Source organism: Centroberyx gerrardi, chromosome 4, assembly GCF_048128805.1.
Source record: "Centroberyx gerrardi isolate f3 chromosome 4, fCenGer3.hap1.cur.20231027, whole genome shotgun sequence".
NCBI lineage: Eukaryota > Metazoa > Chordata > Actinopteri > Beryciformes > Berycidae > Centroberyx > Centroberyx gerrardi.
In genome coordinates this window covers 33,506,316-33,527,598 of record NC_136000.1, presented here as the reverse complement: position 1 = coordinate 33,527,598, position 21,283 = coordinate 33,506,316, and the positions used below count along the sequence as shown (strand labels likewise).

Sequence of the window (21,283 nt, the reverse complement as noted above, 5' to 3'; positions counted from 1 at the left end):
AACCTTGAGCTGTTGGAATGGGCTGCTCAGAGAACTGTCCGAGAGAGGCCTGGGATCGTATTTTAACTCTTATCTAGTGGAGTGGTCTGCATTATTTGAAGGTATTGTTACTTGCTTCAATAACATTTTCAAAGCATGTGAAACTGGTGAAATTATCTCACCCCATTGGCAGATTTTTGTTAGAACATTTTGTTCAGACGTGGAAAGACTTGCTAGACTTGTCAAGCAATAATTCGAAACTTTTTCATATAAATAGTAGTAAATAAATAAATAGTAGTAAATAGTAAACAGTAGAGCGCATCCCTCCGCCAATGCAATTGTCAATATATGCCAGTTCCACGTCAGATTTTCACCAAAAGTTCACATTTTTTCACATTACCAACTTGTTTCACATCAGGAGATGCACACATTTTCATGACTGGACCTGAAATGAGATCTGCCTGTTCAAATTCTTGCCACTTTTTAGCATTTTAGCCGCAACACCACATGGCCAATCAGTACTATATCTGTTCAGTGGCCATTATGGCTGCCCTTCTATCACTGTAAGTTTTGGAAAAATTGGCAGGGCGGTTATGTCTAAACCGGAAATGAGCTCTCCAGTGCCCCCATGTTGTTTGAATTGGGCTAATAATGGAGGGTTTGCCTCTTCTTCTGTCTGCTGATAGGCCACAACGTTTGATGGTGTTATGTGAATCTGTTCAGAAATGATATGCCTTTTTATGAGAAGCCACGCTCACCACCACGCCCCCCTTTGGCCAATCGGTGTGAAAAGTGAATCAGTTCCACTTGCCCCATGACCAAACTTTCCACAAAGTTTCATGCAAATCCGTTAATAACTTATTATTATTATCCTGCTAACAAACAGACAGACGGAACAGGGCGAAAACATAACCCCCGTCCAACTCAATTGGCGGAGGTAAATATCTGCTATTCTATGAGTGATATAACAATAGTGATTCATTCTGTACCCAGTTGATGAAAGCTTTTACATTTGCTGTTCTAAACACCCGGTGTCTGGTAGCTCTTTCCTGGGACAAATCCTCTGGCACATAGGAACTGATGTGTTTCTGTTGTGCGTTGTTTGGTATAAACAGAAGAAAAACTGGGTAGTTAGCATGAGCAGTGATAGCCACCATGGCTGAACAGACAAAGACAAGAGAAACTCAAACTGCATCAACGGAAAATCCAAAGAAAAAGGCGTCACAGTACTGGACACACAGTTTGACTGACAAAGTGAACTCTGGGAAGCGCAGTGCAGAAACACCACAGCAATGACTGCTTAGCACCAAAGATGGAGACTAAATAAAAACAAAAGGGATGCAAAAGTCACCTTTTTGATCCCAAAATAGGGCACTTAAATGAATGGGTTTCTGAGTGGTTTTGTGTCTGCCCTGGTATCTGTCACCTTTTTCACTCTCCATGAAAATTGTCCCGCAATATGCAACATCTAACAGCAATAACAGTAACCAAATGAAACAACACTACACTCCCTGAAGGAAACACACACACACACACACACGCACACCCATCTCTGTCCTGTAGTCCAGGTCACAATGTATCTATTGTGACAACTACACATGGTGGGACTCCATGGCTAAATTAGCTGATGTCAGCTCCCAGAGAAAACCCACTGATCCTCCCTGTGTGTGTGTGTGTGTGTGTGTGTGTGTGTGTGCGCACACATGCTTTCATTTGTTTTCACAAATATTTCTCTTTCTGTGTTTGTGTTTTAGCAACCAAAATAAAGAAACAAAATGATGTGAGCTTAGAAATATAAGGTTCCATCTGCCTTCAGGATAATTCTGAGATATTGAGCTTCAAAGTTTCAGCATCCATTGAGTTAAATGGAGATGGGGCCTTTTGTTTTAGAAATTACAGACTCAAAAATCATCCTTTTTAAAAGAAACAAAAAAACAAATAGGTTTATGTGACTAACTCAGTTTTGACAAAAAAGTCAGATAGAACTGTATAATTCCAAGGTCACAGACAAAACCAGTCTATTTCTGGAAGTTGTGAAACTATAAATGAGCAGAAAAATGACACCAGAAAATTGTTTAGATGGGCTGCATGTATGTCATATTGTATGAATCTTTTTTAATATAATCTGTATTAATCTAAAAGTGGACATGTACTGTATGTGGGTCAAACTTATTGTGACCAGGTGTAAGTGCAAGCTATTGTCTTGTATTGGCTATTGTCTAACTATGGAACACCTCATTAACCATGCATACTGTCGACCAATCAGAGCATTTATTAAACCCTGGGTGTAGGTGACATCATTAACACCAGGAAGTAGATTGGAATTCTGAATCTGTTTGATTCTGTTGACAACCAGTGGGAGAGTTTTTCAGAAGGCATTTGTCAAATTTCCACAATACTGACAGTTATAATAATTTGGGCAACTTTACAGGTCCTTTGAAATTGAGAAATGCTGTTCTCATTGCACTGGATCTTTAAATGTTTTTTTGTTTTTTTACAGTACCATAAAGGCCCTATGTAGAACCATTTGAGCACGGTGCTATAGAGAAACCTTTTTACTCAAGGTGGAGTCCGGGGGCCACCAGGGGTCCTTGAGGGAGTTCCAGGAGGTCCCCAGCAAATTGATGAATTGTTAAACTTCACCATTATTTAATTTACAGTAAATTAGAGAATGCTGAAGAATGACTGTTTTGATAATAGTTTCTCTGTTATCTCTCTACCTACTAATACAGATAGTCATGGAATTCTGGACAAAATCATATCTAACAATACAACTATTCTCAGATTTGGGTCTGAGAGACAAAATCTCTGGGGTCTGTGGCTCTAATGTGGACTAAATTAGGGGTCCTTGATATGAAAAAGGTGGAGAATCACTGCTTTAAAGCGTCATAAAGACTTGGACCATAGCAGAAGCATTTTCTGGTCCTACATACCGTAAATCCTCTAATAGTGGCCTGTAGTCAATTAAAAGCTGGGTCTCCAATAATGGCAGGGGGCATGGTCGACACGAACAAATAAAGGCCGGCCTCAAACACAGGCCGGGGAAAAAAACAAAGGAAACAAGACTAGGTCAAAACCTAGTATATGGCTGGACCGTGTCCGTCTCCTCTCTCCGCCACTGTCCTCTTCACCGCGCCCACGGCCCGCATTGATCCTCCCGATCCAAGCCCCGGAGCCCCGCCAAAATCTCGGCCGGATCACCGGGAACGCATCGGCACCCAGCTATTGGCACTGGCCGGAACCGTGCCCCCGGAGTTTTCCGGCGGAAGTCTCTGGAGCATGCCGTCGTCGATTATCGTAATGCATTGTAGTAACAAAAAAACGTCTACCTAACGTACCCCAACAGAAGCAGATCAGAAAACAAGGAGGCTTCGTACTAAAATATGAGCATATGTCTCTAATATAAGCCTGCTTCCAATAAAGGCTTGGCCAATATTAGAGGATTTACGGTAGAACCATATTTGTTAAGAGTGTAGCCGGACAGAAGAATGAATGGATGAAGGTGTAAACTCACGTCCTCGTCTTTCTCCAGCTCCAGCCCCATGTCTCTAAGGCTGCCCTCGAACTCCTCTCTCCTGATCCTCTTGTCGTCCTCCTGGTAGTCCAGGCTCTCTCCCTGGCAGCCCAGCTCTGCGTCGGCCGGTGGCGGCAGCGGGGGCGACAGCGAGTCCCCCCAGCCCTCCGTTTGGTGATGTTTCTCGCGGCTGCGGGGGCCCCGGCGCAGGCTGCGGGCGAAGGCGTTGTCGGTGAGCAGACGCGCCGACTGCCGGCTGTGGCGCCCGCCACCGGGCTTCTTGACGTGGTAGGTGAGGACATAGTCGACCCGGCGCTGGCCGTCCTGGAAGTAGAGGCCATGCTGGCATCGGGTGTTTTCCTCTGGAGTCAGAGCCTTCAGCAGCTGGCAGTGAGCACACAGGGACAGACAGGGAGGGACGGGCATTTAGGACGCATAGCCAAAGAACACGTGGATACAGGGGTGTGTGGTGTTGTATGTGTGTGTGTACGTGCATGTGCATGTGTGTGTTCTGTGTGGCTTTGTGTTTCTCATTGTGTTTGTGGGTGCAGGACAGGGGACACAGCAGTCACATGCATAGGTGTGCAGGGGTTGGGGCTCCTTTTGTGTGTGTGTGTGTGTATGTATGTGTGTGTGTGTGTGTGTATGGATGGTCAGTTAGTGCTGGTCAGCTAACAGAGATGCAGTCTATTCAGTTCAATTCAAGTCAGTTCAATGCAATAACTTTACTGGCATGACTGTCAGAAACGATATTGCCAAAGTAGTCTACAAAATGAGATGAGCTAAAAAAAGACGCTCTCATCTCTCTTGCTCTCTCTCACTCTCTCATACACACACACGCACGCATGCATGCCCACACACACACACACACACACACACACACACACACACAAACACATACATTCTCTCTGTATCCAGTTGATATTATCAGTTCAAACTTCCACAAAAAATGAAAGAAATGTCCACAAATTCTATTTTGACAATTTTAATCTTTTCAACTGACTGATTTGGCAGATGTGGGATTATGCTGTTGATATGCAATATTAAAGCAATTTGCGTACACAAAGTCACAGAATTAAAACAGCATAATGAAAATGCCAGTTAGTTTAGGTATGGACTAGATTAGATAAGATTCTAATAATAATTAGATCATTCTCCATAAACATTGGGATCATCTTCATCATCTAGCCACTACACAAATATTCATCAAATTTTGTTCATGATTTCTCCGTTCTTTTGTTTTGTAGTGTCTATGGTAGCGTCTGTCTTCAAAGTTTGTCGGACATACAGTTAGTCTAGCAGGAGAAATAGGTTCCCATGTACCCGCATGGCATTTTTTTGTAACCTGTTTTTTTAGGACCCTAATGGTGTCTAGTTAAGAATTTTTCATGTTGCCAAGGTCAACTAATGGCCCATGGGGTTCGTTTGGCGGCCATTTTGAATTGATGTCCTCGCGTGTGGCGAAAAACACTGATTTTCATAACTCCTGAACCAGACAACATACAAAGACAAATGAACCCACTTTTTCATATAATTTTGACACCAGGAATCAAATGGAAAGGTCATTGACATGGTGCAACCACTCTTTATTGGTAAAAAAACAGGCAAATAACAAATTTTAGGCTCATAACAATATAACTTTTGCTATTTTGTTTCCTGTTTCCTGCAATAGCCAAATGAAACTAGTTTATTCTATTATATCAATTGCAAGGTTATTAAATGGATGGCAATCACTCTAACTGACATAGTTGGCAATCTGATAATGAAAGCAAAAGTCATCAAAACCCCCTGTTTCACTGATCATCATCGTCGTCCATCTCATCATCAATCTCCACCTCATCAAAAGTGACCCCGCTGGATTGTTTTTTTGCAATATCTTTGCAATGAAAGTACAATCAAAACAAACCAGAAAGTTGAAAAATCTAAAATATAACACAAAAAAATCTAGCTAACTTAGCTAGTTAGTAAGTAGACTACCAGTAAGTAAGACTTTATTTGTATAGTACTTTTCAAAACAGCTGGCCAACAGTTCCATGAAACTAATTTCATGTTTATATTATTCTTTTCTCTGTAGTGGTAGACTATATAAAAACAACAAACCATGAGGAAAAGGGGAAAGAGGAAAAGTGATCAGACTTCTGACGTGTCTGAACCCCCTCTCAAAAGCCCTACTCCCACTTGTGTATTACACACCCCAAGTGCATCTGATGACCGCTTTACTTGCTTCAATTCTATAAAAGGTGATCCCAAAGAGCAATTGTCCCATTTACTTGATATCCGTGACAGAAGACTAGCTGAGCCAGTTGATTCGCCTTATCGTATGAAGGCTGTTTGTGATCTGCTGCCGGAAACACTAGATGGTGTCGACTTGGATACAACTGGGTACCATAGGAACTGCTACCTGAACTTCACATCAAAGCTGGATCGATTTAAAAGCTCAACAAGTGCTACTTCAGACCAGCCCTCTGCAACACAGAAGTATTCTCCTCGAAAGTCGAAAACTGCACAAGCAGCAGCATGCTCTCTCTTTCCTAAAGAATGCATTTTCGGTGACAAGTTTGAACTAAAAGTGCACGGGAAAACCAAGAGGACTATCAAGTTTCCAACATGGAAGAACAAAGAGCCAGCATGGAAGCGTATCGAGCCCATGGCTGAAGCTCTTGGAAAAAGCAGTCTGCTTCGCAAAGTCAAGGGTGAAGATCTCTTTGCAAAAGAGGCTCGATACCACGAGACCTGTCATAACAACTTTAACCTCGAGTACTTCCACCATACCCGCAAGATGGAGAAGGAAGACACAGGCCAGGCTAAGAAGACTGCAGCACACAGTGCAGCCTACAATGTGGTGAGAGAGTATGTCAAGGAGCAAATTTTAGATGCCAATCAGGTCCTACAGCTCAGCTACCTGCGTCGCCTATATGTCCTTGAGCTGGAGGAGCAGAGTGCACCAAGCCCTGAATACCGAGCTGAGAAACTTATGAGCCGTCTACAGAATGACGAGGAGCTTGGGAAATGCTTGGCCTTTTCCAAGGTTTCACTGAAAAACAAAGGATCCTTTTCGTTTTACTTGGTCTACTTAGTTCTCGTATCACTTTGGAGGACGCCATGGCGTGTGCTTATCAGCTTGGAACAGCCGATCAAATGAAGGACGCAGCCCTCTCCCTTCATAACATCATCAAGAAGGCCTTCCTGGAGTCCAGTGTGCTGCCGTGGCCACCCACTGCAGATGAACTACACAAGCAAGCAGATAAGCCGTTGCCTGAGGAGCTTGACAGGTTCCTCACCCTTGTCTTGTCTGGTGCTAGTGATTCTAAGTGTGAGAAGACCCACCGACTTGTGCTTTCTATAGGACAGGACCTCTGCAGAGCAGTGACAAATGGCGAGTGGAAACTTCCCAAGCACATACTTCTATGTGCCACAGTCCGTCACTTGTACCGCAGCAAGCAGCTCACCACCATTCTGCAGAGACTGGGCCACTGCGAGTCGTATGATTTTGGGTTGGAGCTGGAGACCGCCATGGCCAGGGCCATCGATGAAGTGTCGACCTTCCTCACACCCTCCATCATCACAGGGGACGGGAATGAGGTGTTCCACAATGAGTGGGACAACCTCAACAAAATCACAACGAATGTCCATGGCTCAAACATAGTCAACAGTGCTGGCGGCATCATGGTCCAGGAGACAAAGCCTGGTGCCATCAGAGTGGGCCCACTGATGCCAATGTTTAGCGGAGGGAGGGTCTCGGGTGTGTCCAACTTCAGACGTCGGTCCATGGTCCTGTCATATCTAGGAAGTGTCCGCTCCTGACTGCTTGTGGCACCAGGCTTTGTCTCCTTCATTTGATCGGCTGTTCCAAGCTGATAAGCACACGCCATGGCGTCCTCCAAAGTGATACGAGAACTAAGTAGACCAAGTAAAACGAAAAGGATCCTTTGTTTTTCAGTGAAACCTTGGAAAAGGCCAAGCATTTCCCAAGCTCCTCGTCATTCTGTAGACGGCTCATAAGTTTCTCAGCTCGGTATTCAGGGCTTGGTGCACTCTGCTCCTCCAGCTCAAGGACATATAGGCGACGCAGGTAGCTGAGCTGTAGGACCTGATTGGCATCTAAAATTTGCTCCTTGACATACTCTCTCACCACATTGTAGGCTGCACTGTGTGCTGCAGTCTTCTTAGCCTGGCCTGTGTCTTCCTTCTCCATCTTGCGGGTATGGTGGAAGTACTCGAGGTTAAAGTTGTTATGACAGGTCTCGTGGTATCGAGCCTCTTTTGCAAAGAGATCTTCACCCTTGACTTTGCGAAGCAGACTGCTTTTTCCAAGAGCTTCAGCCATGGGCTCGATACGCTTCCATGCTGGCTCTTTGTTCTTCCATGTTGGAAACTTGATAGTCCTCTTGGTTTTCCCGTGCACTTTTAGTTCAAACTTGTCACCGAAAATGCATTCTTTAGGAAAGAGAGAGCATGCTGCTGCTTGTGCAGTTTTCGACTTTCGAGGAGAATACTTCTGTGTTGCAGAGGGCTGGTCTGAAGTAGCACTTGTTGAGCTTTTAAATCGATCCAGCTTTGATGTGAAGTTCAGGTAGCAGTTCCTATGGTACCCAGTTGTATCCAAGTCGACACCATCTAGTGTTTCCGGCAGCAGATCACAAACAGCCTTCATACGATAAGGCGAATCAACTGGCTCAGCTAGTCTTCTGTCACGGATATCAAGTAAATGAGACAATTGCTCTTTGGGATCACCTTTTATAGAATTGAAGCAAGTAAAGCGGTCATCAGATGCACTTGGGGTGTGTAATACACAAGTGGGAGTAGGGCTTTTGAGAGGGGGTTCAGACACGTCAGAAGTCTGATCACTTTTCCTCTTTCCCCTTTTCCTCATGGTTTGTTGTTTTTATATAGTCTACCACTACAGAGAAAAGAATAATATAAACATGAAATTAGTTTCATGGAACTGTTGGCCAGCTGTTTTGAAAAGTACTATACAAATAAAGTCTTACTTACTGGTAGTCTACTTACTAACTAGCTAAGTTAGCTAGATTTTTTTGTGTTATATTTTAGATTTTTCAACTTTCTGGTTTGTTTTGATTGTACTTTCATTGCAAAGATATTGCAAAAAAACAATCCAGCGGGGTCACTTTTGATGAGGTGGAGATTGATGATGAGATGGACGACGATGATGATCAGTGAAACAGGGGGTTTTGATGACTTTTGCTTTCATTATCAGATTGCCAACTATGTCAGTTAGAGTGATTGCCATCCATTTAATAACCTTGCAATTGATGTAATAGAATAAACTAGTTTCATTTGGCTATTGCAGGAAACAGGAAACAAAATAGCAAAAGTTATATTGTTATGAGCCTAAAATTTGTTATTTGCCTGTTTTTTTACCAATAAAGAGTGGTTGTACCATGTCAATGACCTTTCCATTTGATTCCTGGTGTCAAAATTATATGAAAAAGTGGGTTCATTTGTCTTTGTATGTTGTCTGGTTCAGGAGTTATGAAAATCAGTGTTTTTCGCCACACGCGAGGACATCAATTCAAAATGGCCACCAAACGAACCCCATGGGCCATTAGTTGACCTTGGCAACATGAAAAATTCTTAACTAGACACCATTAGGGTCCTAAAAAAACAGGTTACAAAAAAATGCAATGCGGGTACATGGGAACCTATTTCTATTGCAAACGGTCAATTATGGGCATTTGGGCTATCAGATTTCTTAATTCCCTACATGCTTTGATGCACATTGCATGTAAGATTATGTTCCAGAAAGATGAGTAAGTTATGTTTGGGTCACACATAGCAGATCAGAGGGAACAGATCACATAGCAAACTACACTGAGAGCAGGCACCAGTATTTAACACTGGACTCACACACTGTTTCTATGTATAAATCCTGAGCCAGCCGGACCTGAGCTCCGCCTCCTCAGGTCCAGATCACATCCAGGTACACTCAGCTCTGGCACCTTGGTTCTCTTCAGTAGCGTGCCCCAAATACTTTTTTGATCCGGAAATATGTGTTACATAGCTCAAAATTTCTGTCACCAACAAAAGTACATTGACAAGTAATTATATTTTATGGTTCACTTTCTACAGGAAAATCACAAGACTGCTCTCAAACTGACTGGATTTGATCAAACAGACCAGTGTAAAACCACACCAAAGTGACACAGTATAGTTGACATTTGCACAAACTGCTGAATTGAAAGCAACCCAGTTGGAGTAGTTTCCAACCACACGGCTGGGTAACTATTGGACAGAACACACACTGGATTAATCTAACACATCAAGATAGGTTGTTCGTATATAACCCAGCAAGATGGGTTGAGTATTCAATCCAAATGTCGGTTCATATCTTTTTTGTTAAATGCAAACGAGCCATGCCGTCTAATGCAAAGTTCCACAAGGCATGCTTTGTATGTTACAATTTATACGCTGAGATGACGCTGAGGCTTAAAATCCCTGCCCCCTCAACCATGATTTGTGGGTTTCAATGTCAGTGGTTTTCACTGTCAACGCACCCTCCGCACAGGTGTCCCCCCTCTCTAATTGTATATTGATTGCCTATACCCTGTTATCTGGTCAGTTGACCTGTTCCTCTATTTATACAGGTCCGTTCTCATTCTATGCCAGATATCTGATGAAGGTCGGATGACCGAACCATTGTATCATTAATACATTTCTCTATAAGTGAAGACAGTGTGTGGGACTTCATTCAAGTAGTGATCTGCCTGTGCCCTTACTACGTCCCTATAGTTGTGCAAAAGCCTTTCAAGCAAGTTTCGAACTTCAATACCCAGAAATCCTGTAAGGTGACGTCAGTAATCTGCCACAGCCCTGGCAAGTCTGTGATGCTCTATACCAAAGGATAACAAAGGGACAAGAGAGGCGAAACATCTTGGCAAAACTGCCTTTTAGGAAACACTTTTGGATCAGTGCCACAGACACCAGAATTTAATTTGGGAAAATAGAGTAAATCTATGGCAGGGACGGGACGCTCTTCCCGTCCCCCCTATTTTTTGCCTTATAGTGCAGCTTTAACCTTTATCTATCCAGATAAGGCCCTTGAAATCAATGATCTCTTTACCAGAGACCTGACCAACACAGCAGTACATTTGGTTACAGACAGAAAAAAATGAATACATTTAATAATAAGTAACAGATAATTTCACAGCAAGTGAAAGGGAGAGAATGGGAGAGAAACAGTGTGTGAAAGAGCAAGGAAGGAGAAAGAGTGACACAATCCTGAAAAAACAGATAAACACAGATTAGCCATAACTGGACTCCTGATTTACAATAATCTGACTCCATTATTGCTTAGAATAATATTGTTCTATTACTCTATTGCTGTGCAGACTGTTTAGATAGCCAGGCGACCCCGTTGATTAGACTATTTATATTCTCTATCAGATAAATGGACTGGCCTACATTACGAAACAGAACAGAAGAGCCAACATTACAAAGCGAGACACTCTGGCCTAAATTGACTTTGACACACAGGCTGTCTCGCCTCATTCTCATGGAAATGTACTGTCATGTAGGATAGTAAAGTTGGCTTATCAATTAGATCCCATAGAATTCAACTGAAAACAATGAACTTAATAAAACTGAGATGAACTGTATAGAATTACACTTCATCCATACCAGTACAAATCTCTCTAAAAATCCCTCTCAAGCAGCTCTACAGCCTATCATAATGCAGCCATCATACACAAATGACAAATACATGAAATACTAATTTATAAAATACTAATATGTGTAATACTAGCGGTGTGTAGGGAAAGGTCCCGGGTTCGAACCCCTACCCTGTAGTGTCCTTAAGCAAGACAATGAATCCCTAGCTCCAGGGGAATATCACAGCAGTAATATTATTCCTATTATTATGAATATTTGTAATATTTACTGTGTCCACTGTACATTACCCATAAACACATTTCCTGCACAATCCATTATACCGACACAAACCTTGACCAAGTATAACAGAGCCAGTCTTTTTAAAGTACACAACATTTTCATATGAATTAATGTCCGATTTGCTGCTCTCTTTAATTGATTGCTGTAACAGCAGTGATTCAATCTATGTGTTTTACTTTTCCGATTCATTTGTAATAAATAGAAGAACTGGGCAGTTAGCATGAGCAGCGATAGCCACAATGGCTGAACAGACAAAGAAAACAAAGAAAATCCAAGGAAAAAGACAGTTTAATTTAACAAGTGATCTCTGGGAAATGCAGTGTAAAAACACCACAGCAATGACTGCTTAGCAACAAAAAACAGGATCTTACAGAATGCCACTTTCATAGTGAGAGACCCAAATGAGAGTCTCGAATTGAATCTTAAAATCTTGCTTTCCTTAAAACAAGTAGAAAAATCTAGTGCAGTTTTACCTATTTTGAGAATTGTCTTGGAATAGTATCAGTATCTTGAAATAAGACAGATCACAGTATCAAAACAATGTCACTAGGTTCAAGAAAACGTTTGAAACAGGTTGGTTTGCATTGGAAACAAGTGAAAGTATGTCACTGCAATGGGAAATTTTTCACTTTTTCACTTTCAACAAGATTTTAAGACTCAATACAAGGCTAAACAGTTTGTTAAGACAGATATTTTTTGCAGTGCTAGGGTTTAAAAGACAGCCTACCCAATCACAACACTTAACCTAACCAAAGCTGTCACATTGTTACAGCATCATGGAGGTTGTTTGAATTGAAGATGAGCAGTATAGATAAGAAATGTATGATCCCCAGAGTGCTTTTTACAAGGATGTTGGGAAACAAGCACAGATCCTGTATAGACGCAAGGCGCGTGTTCAATTCTATGCACTGAAGCAATGCAATACAGTTAAATTACCTAATTCCACTAACGTTACTTAAATACCACAAGATGACGTCACCTACCATTAAAGTTTGTAGGGCAGCGAAGAGGAGTTACTGTCTGCAAATCCCCGTTACTAACTGTGGAATGTTAAGTTTCACTTTTGTTTTCACACCGGGAGACTCTGTGAATTGAGTTCAATGCTGCTGGTCTGCTCTCTGTACATCTCCAAATTACAGACATGACATGATGCGCACATCAGGCGCATTAGAGATCGATTTAGATCCATTGCTATACACTGATCAACTTTTGATTTGACTTTATGCTTCAAATGGGAAACACTGCATCTCAAAGTCAAAAACGCCCTCTAGAGGCCATCTGACGAAGCGCATCATCATCATTACGTGACTGAATCAGTGACTGACTGACTGCCTGCCTGACCGGAATATGCCTCTTGATGCCCTCGGCTGTGCCTTGGGAAAAAGAACAGGAATGGAGCAAGACTGTCTAGCACTTGGAGAAACACATAAGTAAAACCTCTAAATTGTAACTGTTTCTCACTTATGTCGTTATTTTGTATCCTCAGTGAACCCTGGCCCTGATTTCACCGTCTGGGCTACACAGTAGCCATCATTTAGCTCTGAATCGGTCCGGCTAAGTAAAGCCCATTTCTAGCCCAAGTGGTTAAATTCATAGGAAAATATGGTGAAAAACAGAGAAAAATTCAGTCCTCCACTCTCCATCTCACAGATAAAAGCGCGTCTGGTGTGAATTTCCGGGGGCGAGAAAACGCTGCGCAAGTGCAGTCATTATCTTTCCATGCCTGGTGTTTCGAAGCCTTAAAAGTCAAATGGGTTCACCTGGTAAACACTGTCCTGGAGAAAGGATCTAGTCCAAGAGTATGAATTAGACTCCATGAGACAAAGTATTTCATTCAGACACACTTGCGTTAAAAGGAGTTTGAACCATTTATGACAAAATGGTTATACAGTTGTATTTGGCCAAAAAGCTCTGCTCTTGAAGATGATCCCCAAATGAATCCACGCAGCATGGGAGAGATTCTGAGCGCTCCCCGCAGAAGCTAGCTTGGTAGAGTCCTGAATTAGCAGGGAATGCATGGGAAACCCCCACAACAACAAGGCCGACGCTAGACCGTCCTCCTATTAGTACATGTACCTGTCCTATATGAAGCAACAAGCATGTTGCAATTCCCCTTGAATGCTACAGAGCCCTTCTCATTGGAGGAGTAAGCTCAGCAGGTATGCTGGCTACCCTCGAATGAACATGTGGCAAGATACAAGGAAAATATCCTACGCACCAAATGTACCTAGTCCATGTGAAGCAACAAGCATGTTGCAATTCCTTGGATGCTGCAGAGCTACGGTGACCAGGCGTCCCGGTTTGTCTGGGATTGTCCCGGTTTCAAGATGGGTGTCCCAAGTCCCGACAAATATCTGTAAAACACTAAAATGTCCCGGTTTTCAACATTCACTACCAAATTGTCCCGGTTTTCACCACAATTAAAATAATAATAATATTATACTTGTTTTCAGCGCTTTCATAGACGTTTATCATGTTCTGTCCTGCTCATTATTACCTAACCCAATCAAAAAACATAAACAATGCACCACGCGTCTGAATTCAACACTGATTTGTCTGTATGTGTTGTATATGTATGTATGTATCTTTTGGGGCAAGTAGACAAATTCTTCTTTTATTTTTTACTTCTGTGATTATGAGTGTTCTCCAGTATTGTAATAATACATGGTACAAGTGTTTGTCCACTACTTTAAAGTCAAAACTGCTCCACCAAATAAAAATCTGCTCAAAGATCGTAGGCCAATCACTTGAGAAACTCTATGAATCAGCCTACCATAATAACATATTAAGGCTGGCCAACAACATCATCTCTGACCCCAACCACGTCCTGAACAGCGAATACAAACTGTTACCATCAAATCGGAGATATAGGGTTCCATGATTTAATAGGGTTAGACTGAAGCACTCTTTTGTACACCAGTCAATCCTAAAATTAAATATAGAGCTTAATCCCAGATCAAATGCACGTTGAAGGGCCTTGAATACTGTCTTTTGTGATTGTAATGATATGTTGAATGTATGTATCTTTGTGTCCTGTCTTAATTTTTGTCTTTTTTGTGATGTTGCAAATGGAGCTGCTGTGATGCAAGAAAAATTTCAGACTGGATCTGACAATAAAGTATTATTATCATTATCATTATCATGTGTCAATCAATCAATGTGTCGTTGTCGTTGTTGCTAGCCTATGACGCTTGTGGCTCTGTCTGACAGAGTCTGTCAGTACGCTAACGGTTAGCTGTCATGCCGAAGAGAAAGTCGGTCTTTTCTAAAGACCTCCAGAAGGCTTACTCTTTTCTTCATGAAGTAGCTGGCAACGAAAATGCTGCGTTCTGCACACACTGCAAGAGTACATTTTCGGTCATGCACGGTGGAAATGCCGACATAAAAGATCATATTAAGATGGCCAAACATAAGCGGTGGCTACAAGCTAGTAGTAGCACCGTTGCGACCTACTTCAGCGGGGCAAACGCGGTGACAGTGATCTGAAACTGGCAGCTCAGGAGGGCCTTTGCCTACCATCTGGTGAAACACAACCAGAGCTGAAAGGTATCTGACAATCAGAAAATATGTTATATTACACCAGTGCAATCCTTGTGTTTTGTGTTTACTAGTGTTATTATACAGTACAGTACTGAAATAATTGTCCCCCATCCTGATGAAAACGCCTATGGTGCGTGCATAAGCGCATACATGTGCGCGTGCATGAACGTGCGGTACACTTATGGGTCCCGGTTTGGGGGTTTGAAAATGTGGTCACCCTATGCAGAGCCCTTCTCATTGGAGGCATGAGGTTAGCCAGCATGTGTAGTTATCCGAGTTAGGACTCTCACATTTTAGTGGGAGTAAGACTTGAAAGGTAAAACTTGAAAGAAAGAAAATAATTCTTCCCATCGTAAGTCAAATTAGATCCATTTTGCTCCAAATTTTGTAAACCATATTAGTTTACAAAGGCTTTTTTCATGTTTAGCAGGTAGGCCTACATACTGTCAATTCCTCTGTTAAAGGAATAGTTCATCCAAAAATGAAAATTCGGTCATTATCTACTCACCCCCATGCCAGTAGAAAATCAGGTAAAGTTTGTTAGTCCATACAACAGTCCCAGAGATCCCTGGAAGAATTAAATTGCAGCTTTCTCCAAAACAACTGAAGTTGCTGGAGACCTGTCTTCAGCGTTCAAAAAATAACAGAAAATAACCATAAAATGGCTCAATGTAGCTCTCACAGCATACTCCAAGTCTCTTGAAGCCAACAGATCTCAAAGTGACTTGAAAAGACCGACATTTACACCATTATTTAGCTGAAATCGCCAGTCTGTTATTTCAAAATACGTCACGTTTGCGTGAACCCTGGCCTAGATGGGTAAGACTAGCTTGAATTAGCAGAAACAAGACTTGCAGTTTGGCAATTTAGCCTTCAAAATAAAAGCGCAAGATTTGAAAATGGGTAGAAATACTGTTTTAAACCAACTACTTTGTATTTAATCATCAAATTCAATAAGTCAGCACCCATATTAATGTTTCATGTCCACTTTAGCCTCTGTTCTGTATGTATTCTGCACAGTGTAATACATGCAGCGTTTATAGGTAAAAATGACACATTTTATGGCATTTTACATTATTATTATGACATCAAACATTAATATGGGTGCTCACTTATTTGACGATTAAATACAAAGTAATTGGTTTAAAACAGTATTTCTACCTAGTTTCAAATCACACGCTTTTATTTTGAAGGCTAAATGGCCAAACCCAGAAGTCTTGTTTCTGCTAATTAGAGCTAGTCTTACCTATCAAGGCCGGGGTGCGTGACGCATTTCAACCCGGTCTCACGGCAGTTTGTGAAATAGTCACGAATTTAATCTATTGATTTGTGTACATGGACACGATTTTTCCATTTTTTTTGTGACACTCGAACGACTTTCAAACTAATGTATTTCAATTGGAAGTATCTTTCGTGCCTGCAGCATGTTTTTTTTTCTGTCAGTCGGGACTCGGGAAGTAGTATGACATTGAAATAAAACGGTGACCAGTAAGGGTGTTGTGGGCAGGGTGGCGGATGGGCGTATATATTTGCCTTCGATGCCAACGACCGGGGTTTGATTCCCAGCGTGTTTAAAGTACATTTCAACCGTAAGCCACATTTAAATTTTTAACAAGCATTTTTCTTATTTAACCATGACCAAACCATTTCTCTAACCTTAACCAAGTTGTTTTAGTTGCCTAACCATAACCATAACACAAGTTGTTTTATTTGCCTAAACTTACGTTTTCAAATTCGTGGTGGAGGAACGTAATTCAGGTCGTGGTGGAGGCACGTTTTTTAGGTCGTGCTCATTTCACGAAAAAAATGGCAAAATCGTGTCCATGTACACGAATCAATAGATTAAATTTTCGTGACTATTTCACGAACTGCCATGAGACCGTGTTGCGTATTTTCAAATAACAGCTAGAGTGGCGATTTCAGCTAAATAATGGTGTAAATGTCTGTCTTTTCAAGTCACTTTGGGATCTCTTGGTTTCAAGAGACTTGTAGTATGCTGTGAGAGCTGCATGGAGCCATTTTATGGTTATTTTCCGTTATTTTTTTTTTAACTCTGAAGACAGGTCTCCTACAACTTCATTTGTTTTGGAGAAAACTGCAATGTACTTCTTCCGGGGGTCTCCGGGACTGTTGTATGGACTAACAAACTTTACCCGATTTTCTACTGGCATGGGGGTGAGTAGATAATGACCGAATTTTCATTTTTGGGTGAACTATTCCTTTAACAGTTTATTTAAAGGTATGATGTTCCGTAGAATGGTAATCTGGTATGCTGAAGTTCCAGATCGGCTCTTGATGCACAAAATGCAAAGCACAAAAAACGTATTGCACCGTATTATCATAACAGTAACTTTCCATAGTACCAGTAGCGGCCTTAGCTATGTTTCACCCATTTCAACTGAAACGGGCCCCGCACTCCCAAAGGGCCCCCGACTGACATGCAAGCATTGAATAATTCACCCACTTTTTATATATATATATATATATATATACATATATATATATATATATATTGTGGCGAGCTGTGGTTACTTCAATCAAAGATAACGCACCGGACACCGTTTCAAAGCTAACAGCCAGCTTTAATTGCAGTTAGAACCAGTTAGCAGTTCAATATTCACAGCAAAACGGTAGGCGGGTCATTTCTTTCACTACGAACATTACTAACGGTGTCAACTAATACGAACTAGTAAATTCTCAAACTAAAGCAAATACACATAATTAAAAGAATCTCTATTAAGCTATTGTTAATTAATTATTATTCATCTCTATTAAGCTCTATTAAATTATAATTAATTATTATAAGCAATTATTTAGGGTTAAATAATCCTACCAGGCCAACAGTGCATGAATAACAAACTCTCCAGGCCTGACGTGAGCTGTCCACGGTGCTGAAAGAGCGCGAAGCGCAATTCATTGTAAACTAGAAGGGCACTCGGAGAGCGCAGACCTCCGCCAAGGCCAATAGTCCAGTCTTCTATGACATGCAAATGTGCAAGCGCAACCAATACACGGATCCGCTCCAAAATTTAATGGGTTCTTCCTTGGCCCATGCTACACCCTTCCACCAAGTTTCATGAAAATCAGGCCAGTAGTTTTTCCGTAATCCTGCTGACAGACAAGCAGACAAACAAACAAACGGCACCGAATACATAACCTTCTTGGCGGAGGTAACAACCAGTAGTTTCAGAAACTTTTCATTCCCAAGCAAAATATGGCATTGCTTTTGTTGTTAATTTAATTTGAGGGAATTGTTTAAGCTGTTTTTATGTCAGCTGATACATACAACACATAGGCCTAGTTCTATTCAATGCAGACTAGTAGTTGCCAAGAAGGGCGAGGCTTCTCCTCATTCCAAAGCAAAAATGCATCATAATGCATTTAAGTTGAAGTCAGAAAATATAACATTATTGATGCAAACCAACTTGAATCCTTGCTTTTTTTTCTCTTTTATGTTTTTTTTTTTTTCGCACATTAGCTCTTGAAACAGGCCCCCAGATGCTTAAGGCCGCTTCTGCATAGTATGGTACTTTTTCCGTTATTTTAAACCACACATTGCGTGCTGAGTATTCAAAGCATTATACGTTGAGCAATTTCTACTGAAGCGCCCTCGTTTCAGTTGTATTCCTGGCAGTCCCTCTGTTGGCCTTGCCGAGCAGGACCAGTCACCTTTTAACACCTCATACAGTAGGTATGTAAGCTATTCATAGGGATAATTAAAGCTATAAGTTGGTCAGCGTGTAATATAGATGAACATCATGAACTTGACGTTGTAGCTTAGTGTATAGCTTGGATGAACTTGACCTAGCTTTAGTAAAACTTTAGTTAAACTGCGATAGCTATAAATGCAGGTGTGAACAGCTTGTCATATGTGGTGAATATAACGTTTATGAGTAAAATACCTGGTGTGTAAGGTAATGTCTACTCGATGACTGGTTTAGACAGTTTAGTCCAACAGATTTAGCGTTAGCTATAATTGTGTGTGGTTATAGTCAGCTTGCTAGGGCTGACTAGCTAATGTTAGATAGCGCTATTTTAATACAGGGCTTACTGTGTGGTGTGGTGGTAGCCAGATTGCTGTGGCTGTTTTATTGGGCTTTCCTACGACTGTTTTATTGAGTCAGTTGGTGGTGGTGCTGCATTATTGATCTGGTGTGCTCCAAATGTCCATACCTTATCTGATTCAATTCAACAATGTTAGGGGAGACATGGCATGTTGTCACACTTTTTACTTAATTTTGTATTTCTCAGCAGTGCCTTACTACTGAGATACTTTTTTTTTCTTTTTTTTTTCTAGCTAGATTTAGGGTCTCCTAAAAAAAATGCCATTTTTACATTCTGAATTATTTACTGTAAGCTAAAGTTATTACTGATGAAATACCATTTGACAACCTCCCCCACGTCAGGGCATGTTGTCACATAGACAAGTGTGCTGTGCTAAATTCCATTTCCTCTGATACTATAATCACACGAAAACCATACTGTTGTATTTAAAACAATATACTTCATCTCAGAAATCGACACACACCACACACCAGGTAAAATAACCCCTCCCTCCCTCACCCATCCTGGGATGCTCAGACAAACACAAATACAAATAAATACTAACATTATGTTATGTCCACATAATATATAGGCTACACATTTAATTTGATGTTTTATGATATAAAATGCCTTCCTAGTCACTTAAAGAAAACAGTAATAATAGTAATCTGCCTATGCAGCCTACCCTCTGTGGCTGTATTTGAGGGTGGACAGACAGTGAGGCCACCACGTGGGTTCAAGTACCAAAATAATATTTATTCAGAAAAGAATGAATGTAAAGCTATTTCTAACCCCCCAAAAATTTGGATAGTTATGACAACATGCCCCGAAATTAGGCCTACTGATTGTTCTCCGGAATCCACTTATAAGTTCAAACAATAAAATCAAAGAACAGAAGCCATGTTTTTTTAACTGAAGCCCTGCATGCCAAACATGTGACTCCTATTGAGCGTTCTCCAATTAGATAATAACGATATTAACTGTATCATGTGAAAACATGTTTTGGTAACACTTCACTTGAAGTAGTGCTCATAAGGCATTATAAGCACATTGTGAGTGTAATATATCTACTGTAATCAGAGCATGATAATGTGATAAAAAAACAATGTGCAAAAGGTTTGGGGGGTTAAATACCTTATAGGGCAACTGTATAGTAAATTACATGATATCACATTGAATGTAATGTTTGTTTTTTATGTTTATCTTATGATTATATTGTAAGAACAGTTTATCTAGGCTTGTAATTGATTCATAATCTGCTTGTAAGGCATTACAATAGTGTTTACCACATTTTTAGGCTGACAAATTTTTATAACAAAAATTCATTGTATCACAGAATCACAGCAAGTATTATCAAACTGATGTATGTTATATGAGGATATGAGGAAACAAAAGTTAAAATCGATGCTTTTCTGCAAATATAACCGATTCTTGATTATATTGGTGGCTGTTTGCCTTATAATGATCACCAACTGGATCATTATTTTCCACAATATCACTAATCACAACGCACTTCAAGTAATGTGTTACCTGTGTTTTTCCTATGTTTGCCCATGCTCTCTTTATCTCTCTCTGTGGTTCTCATTCCGACACTCTATGTCTCCTTCTCTCTTCTATCTATTCCCTCTCCTCTACCTCCCTTTCCCTCAGTCTGTTTTCGCTCGATGTTTGTCTCCCCTCTCTCGCGGTTCCACTCACTTTAAACTTGCCGTGGAAGATGACGTCTCGTAGGAAATGTGGAGGCTGTCGGTCGGAGCTGGAGGCTGGAGGGAAGCCAGGGCTCTCTTCTCCTTCCTCTGCCATTTTCCCATCACAGCTTACGGCAGGATGAAGGGATAGATAGATAGATGAATAAAAGAGAGGGACGAGCAGATGGACGCCGTGGGAGAGAGCTACTATCAAACAGAATACTCCAGTTTGTGGTCTACTTCCCCCTGACTCTCTCCTGTTTTAAATATCTTGTTTTATGACTGTTAAGTGTCTCTGATTTCCCTTTTCTCTCTCCCTCCTTCTTTCTTTTTTCCACAGGCTCTCTCTCTTTCTGTGTTTTTGCTAGTCTGTCACTAAAACTCTGTCTCCAGCTCCCTTTCTGTCTCGTGTGAAGTGGCTGAGCCGAGCCCACAGTCTTGTTACTTGAGAAGCAGTCAGGAAGCCAAAATCTAAACTTAGACAACGATAAAGCTGTGATGAACACAAGGTGCTCTCTCTCACTTTTTCTCTCTCTCTCTCTCTCTCTACCCTCAGCCCTAATCGCCAAGAACTACCACAACACATGTCCAGCATCGCTCTCTCTCTCTC

General features: G+C 41.3%; 1 protein-coding gene across 1 annotated transcript in view; it reads right to left on the bottom strand.

The window, feature by feature from the left end:
• The window catches only part of ano1b (anoctamin 1, calcium activated chloride channel b), a 128,477-nt gene extending 107,689 nt beyond the window's left edge, over positions 1 to 20,788 (bottom strand). The window contains exons 1-2 of the mRNA XM_078283293.1: positions 20,684 to 20,788; positions 3,494 to 3,877 (exon numbers count right to left, since the gene is read on the bottom strand). Of these exons, the coding sequence (XP_078139419.1) occupies positions 3,494 to 3,877; positions 20,684 to 20,788 (489 nt within the window). The remainder of the gene's footprint in view (positions 1 to 3,493; positions 3,878 to 20,683) is intronic.
• Positions 20,789 to 21,283: the final 495 nt, after the last annotated feature.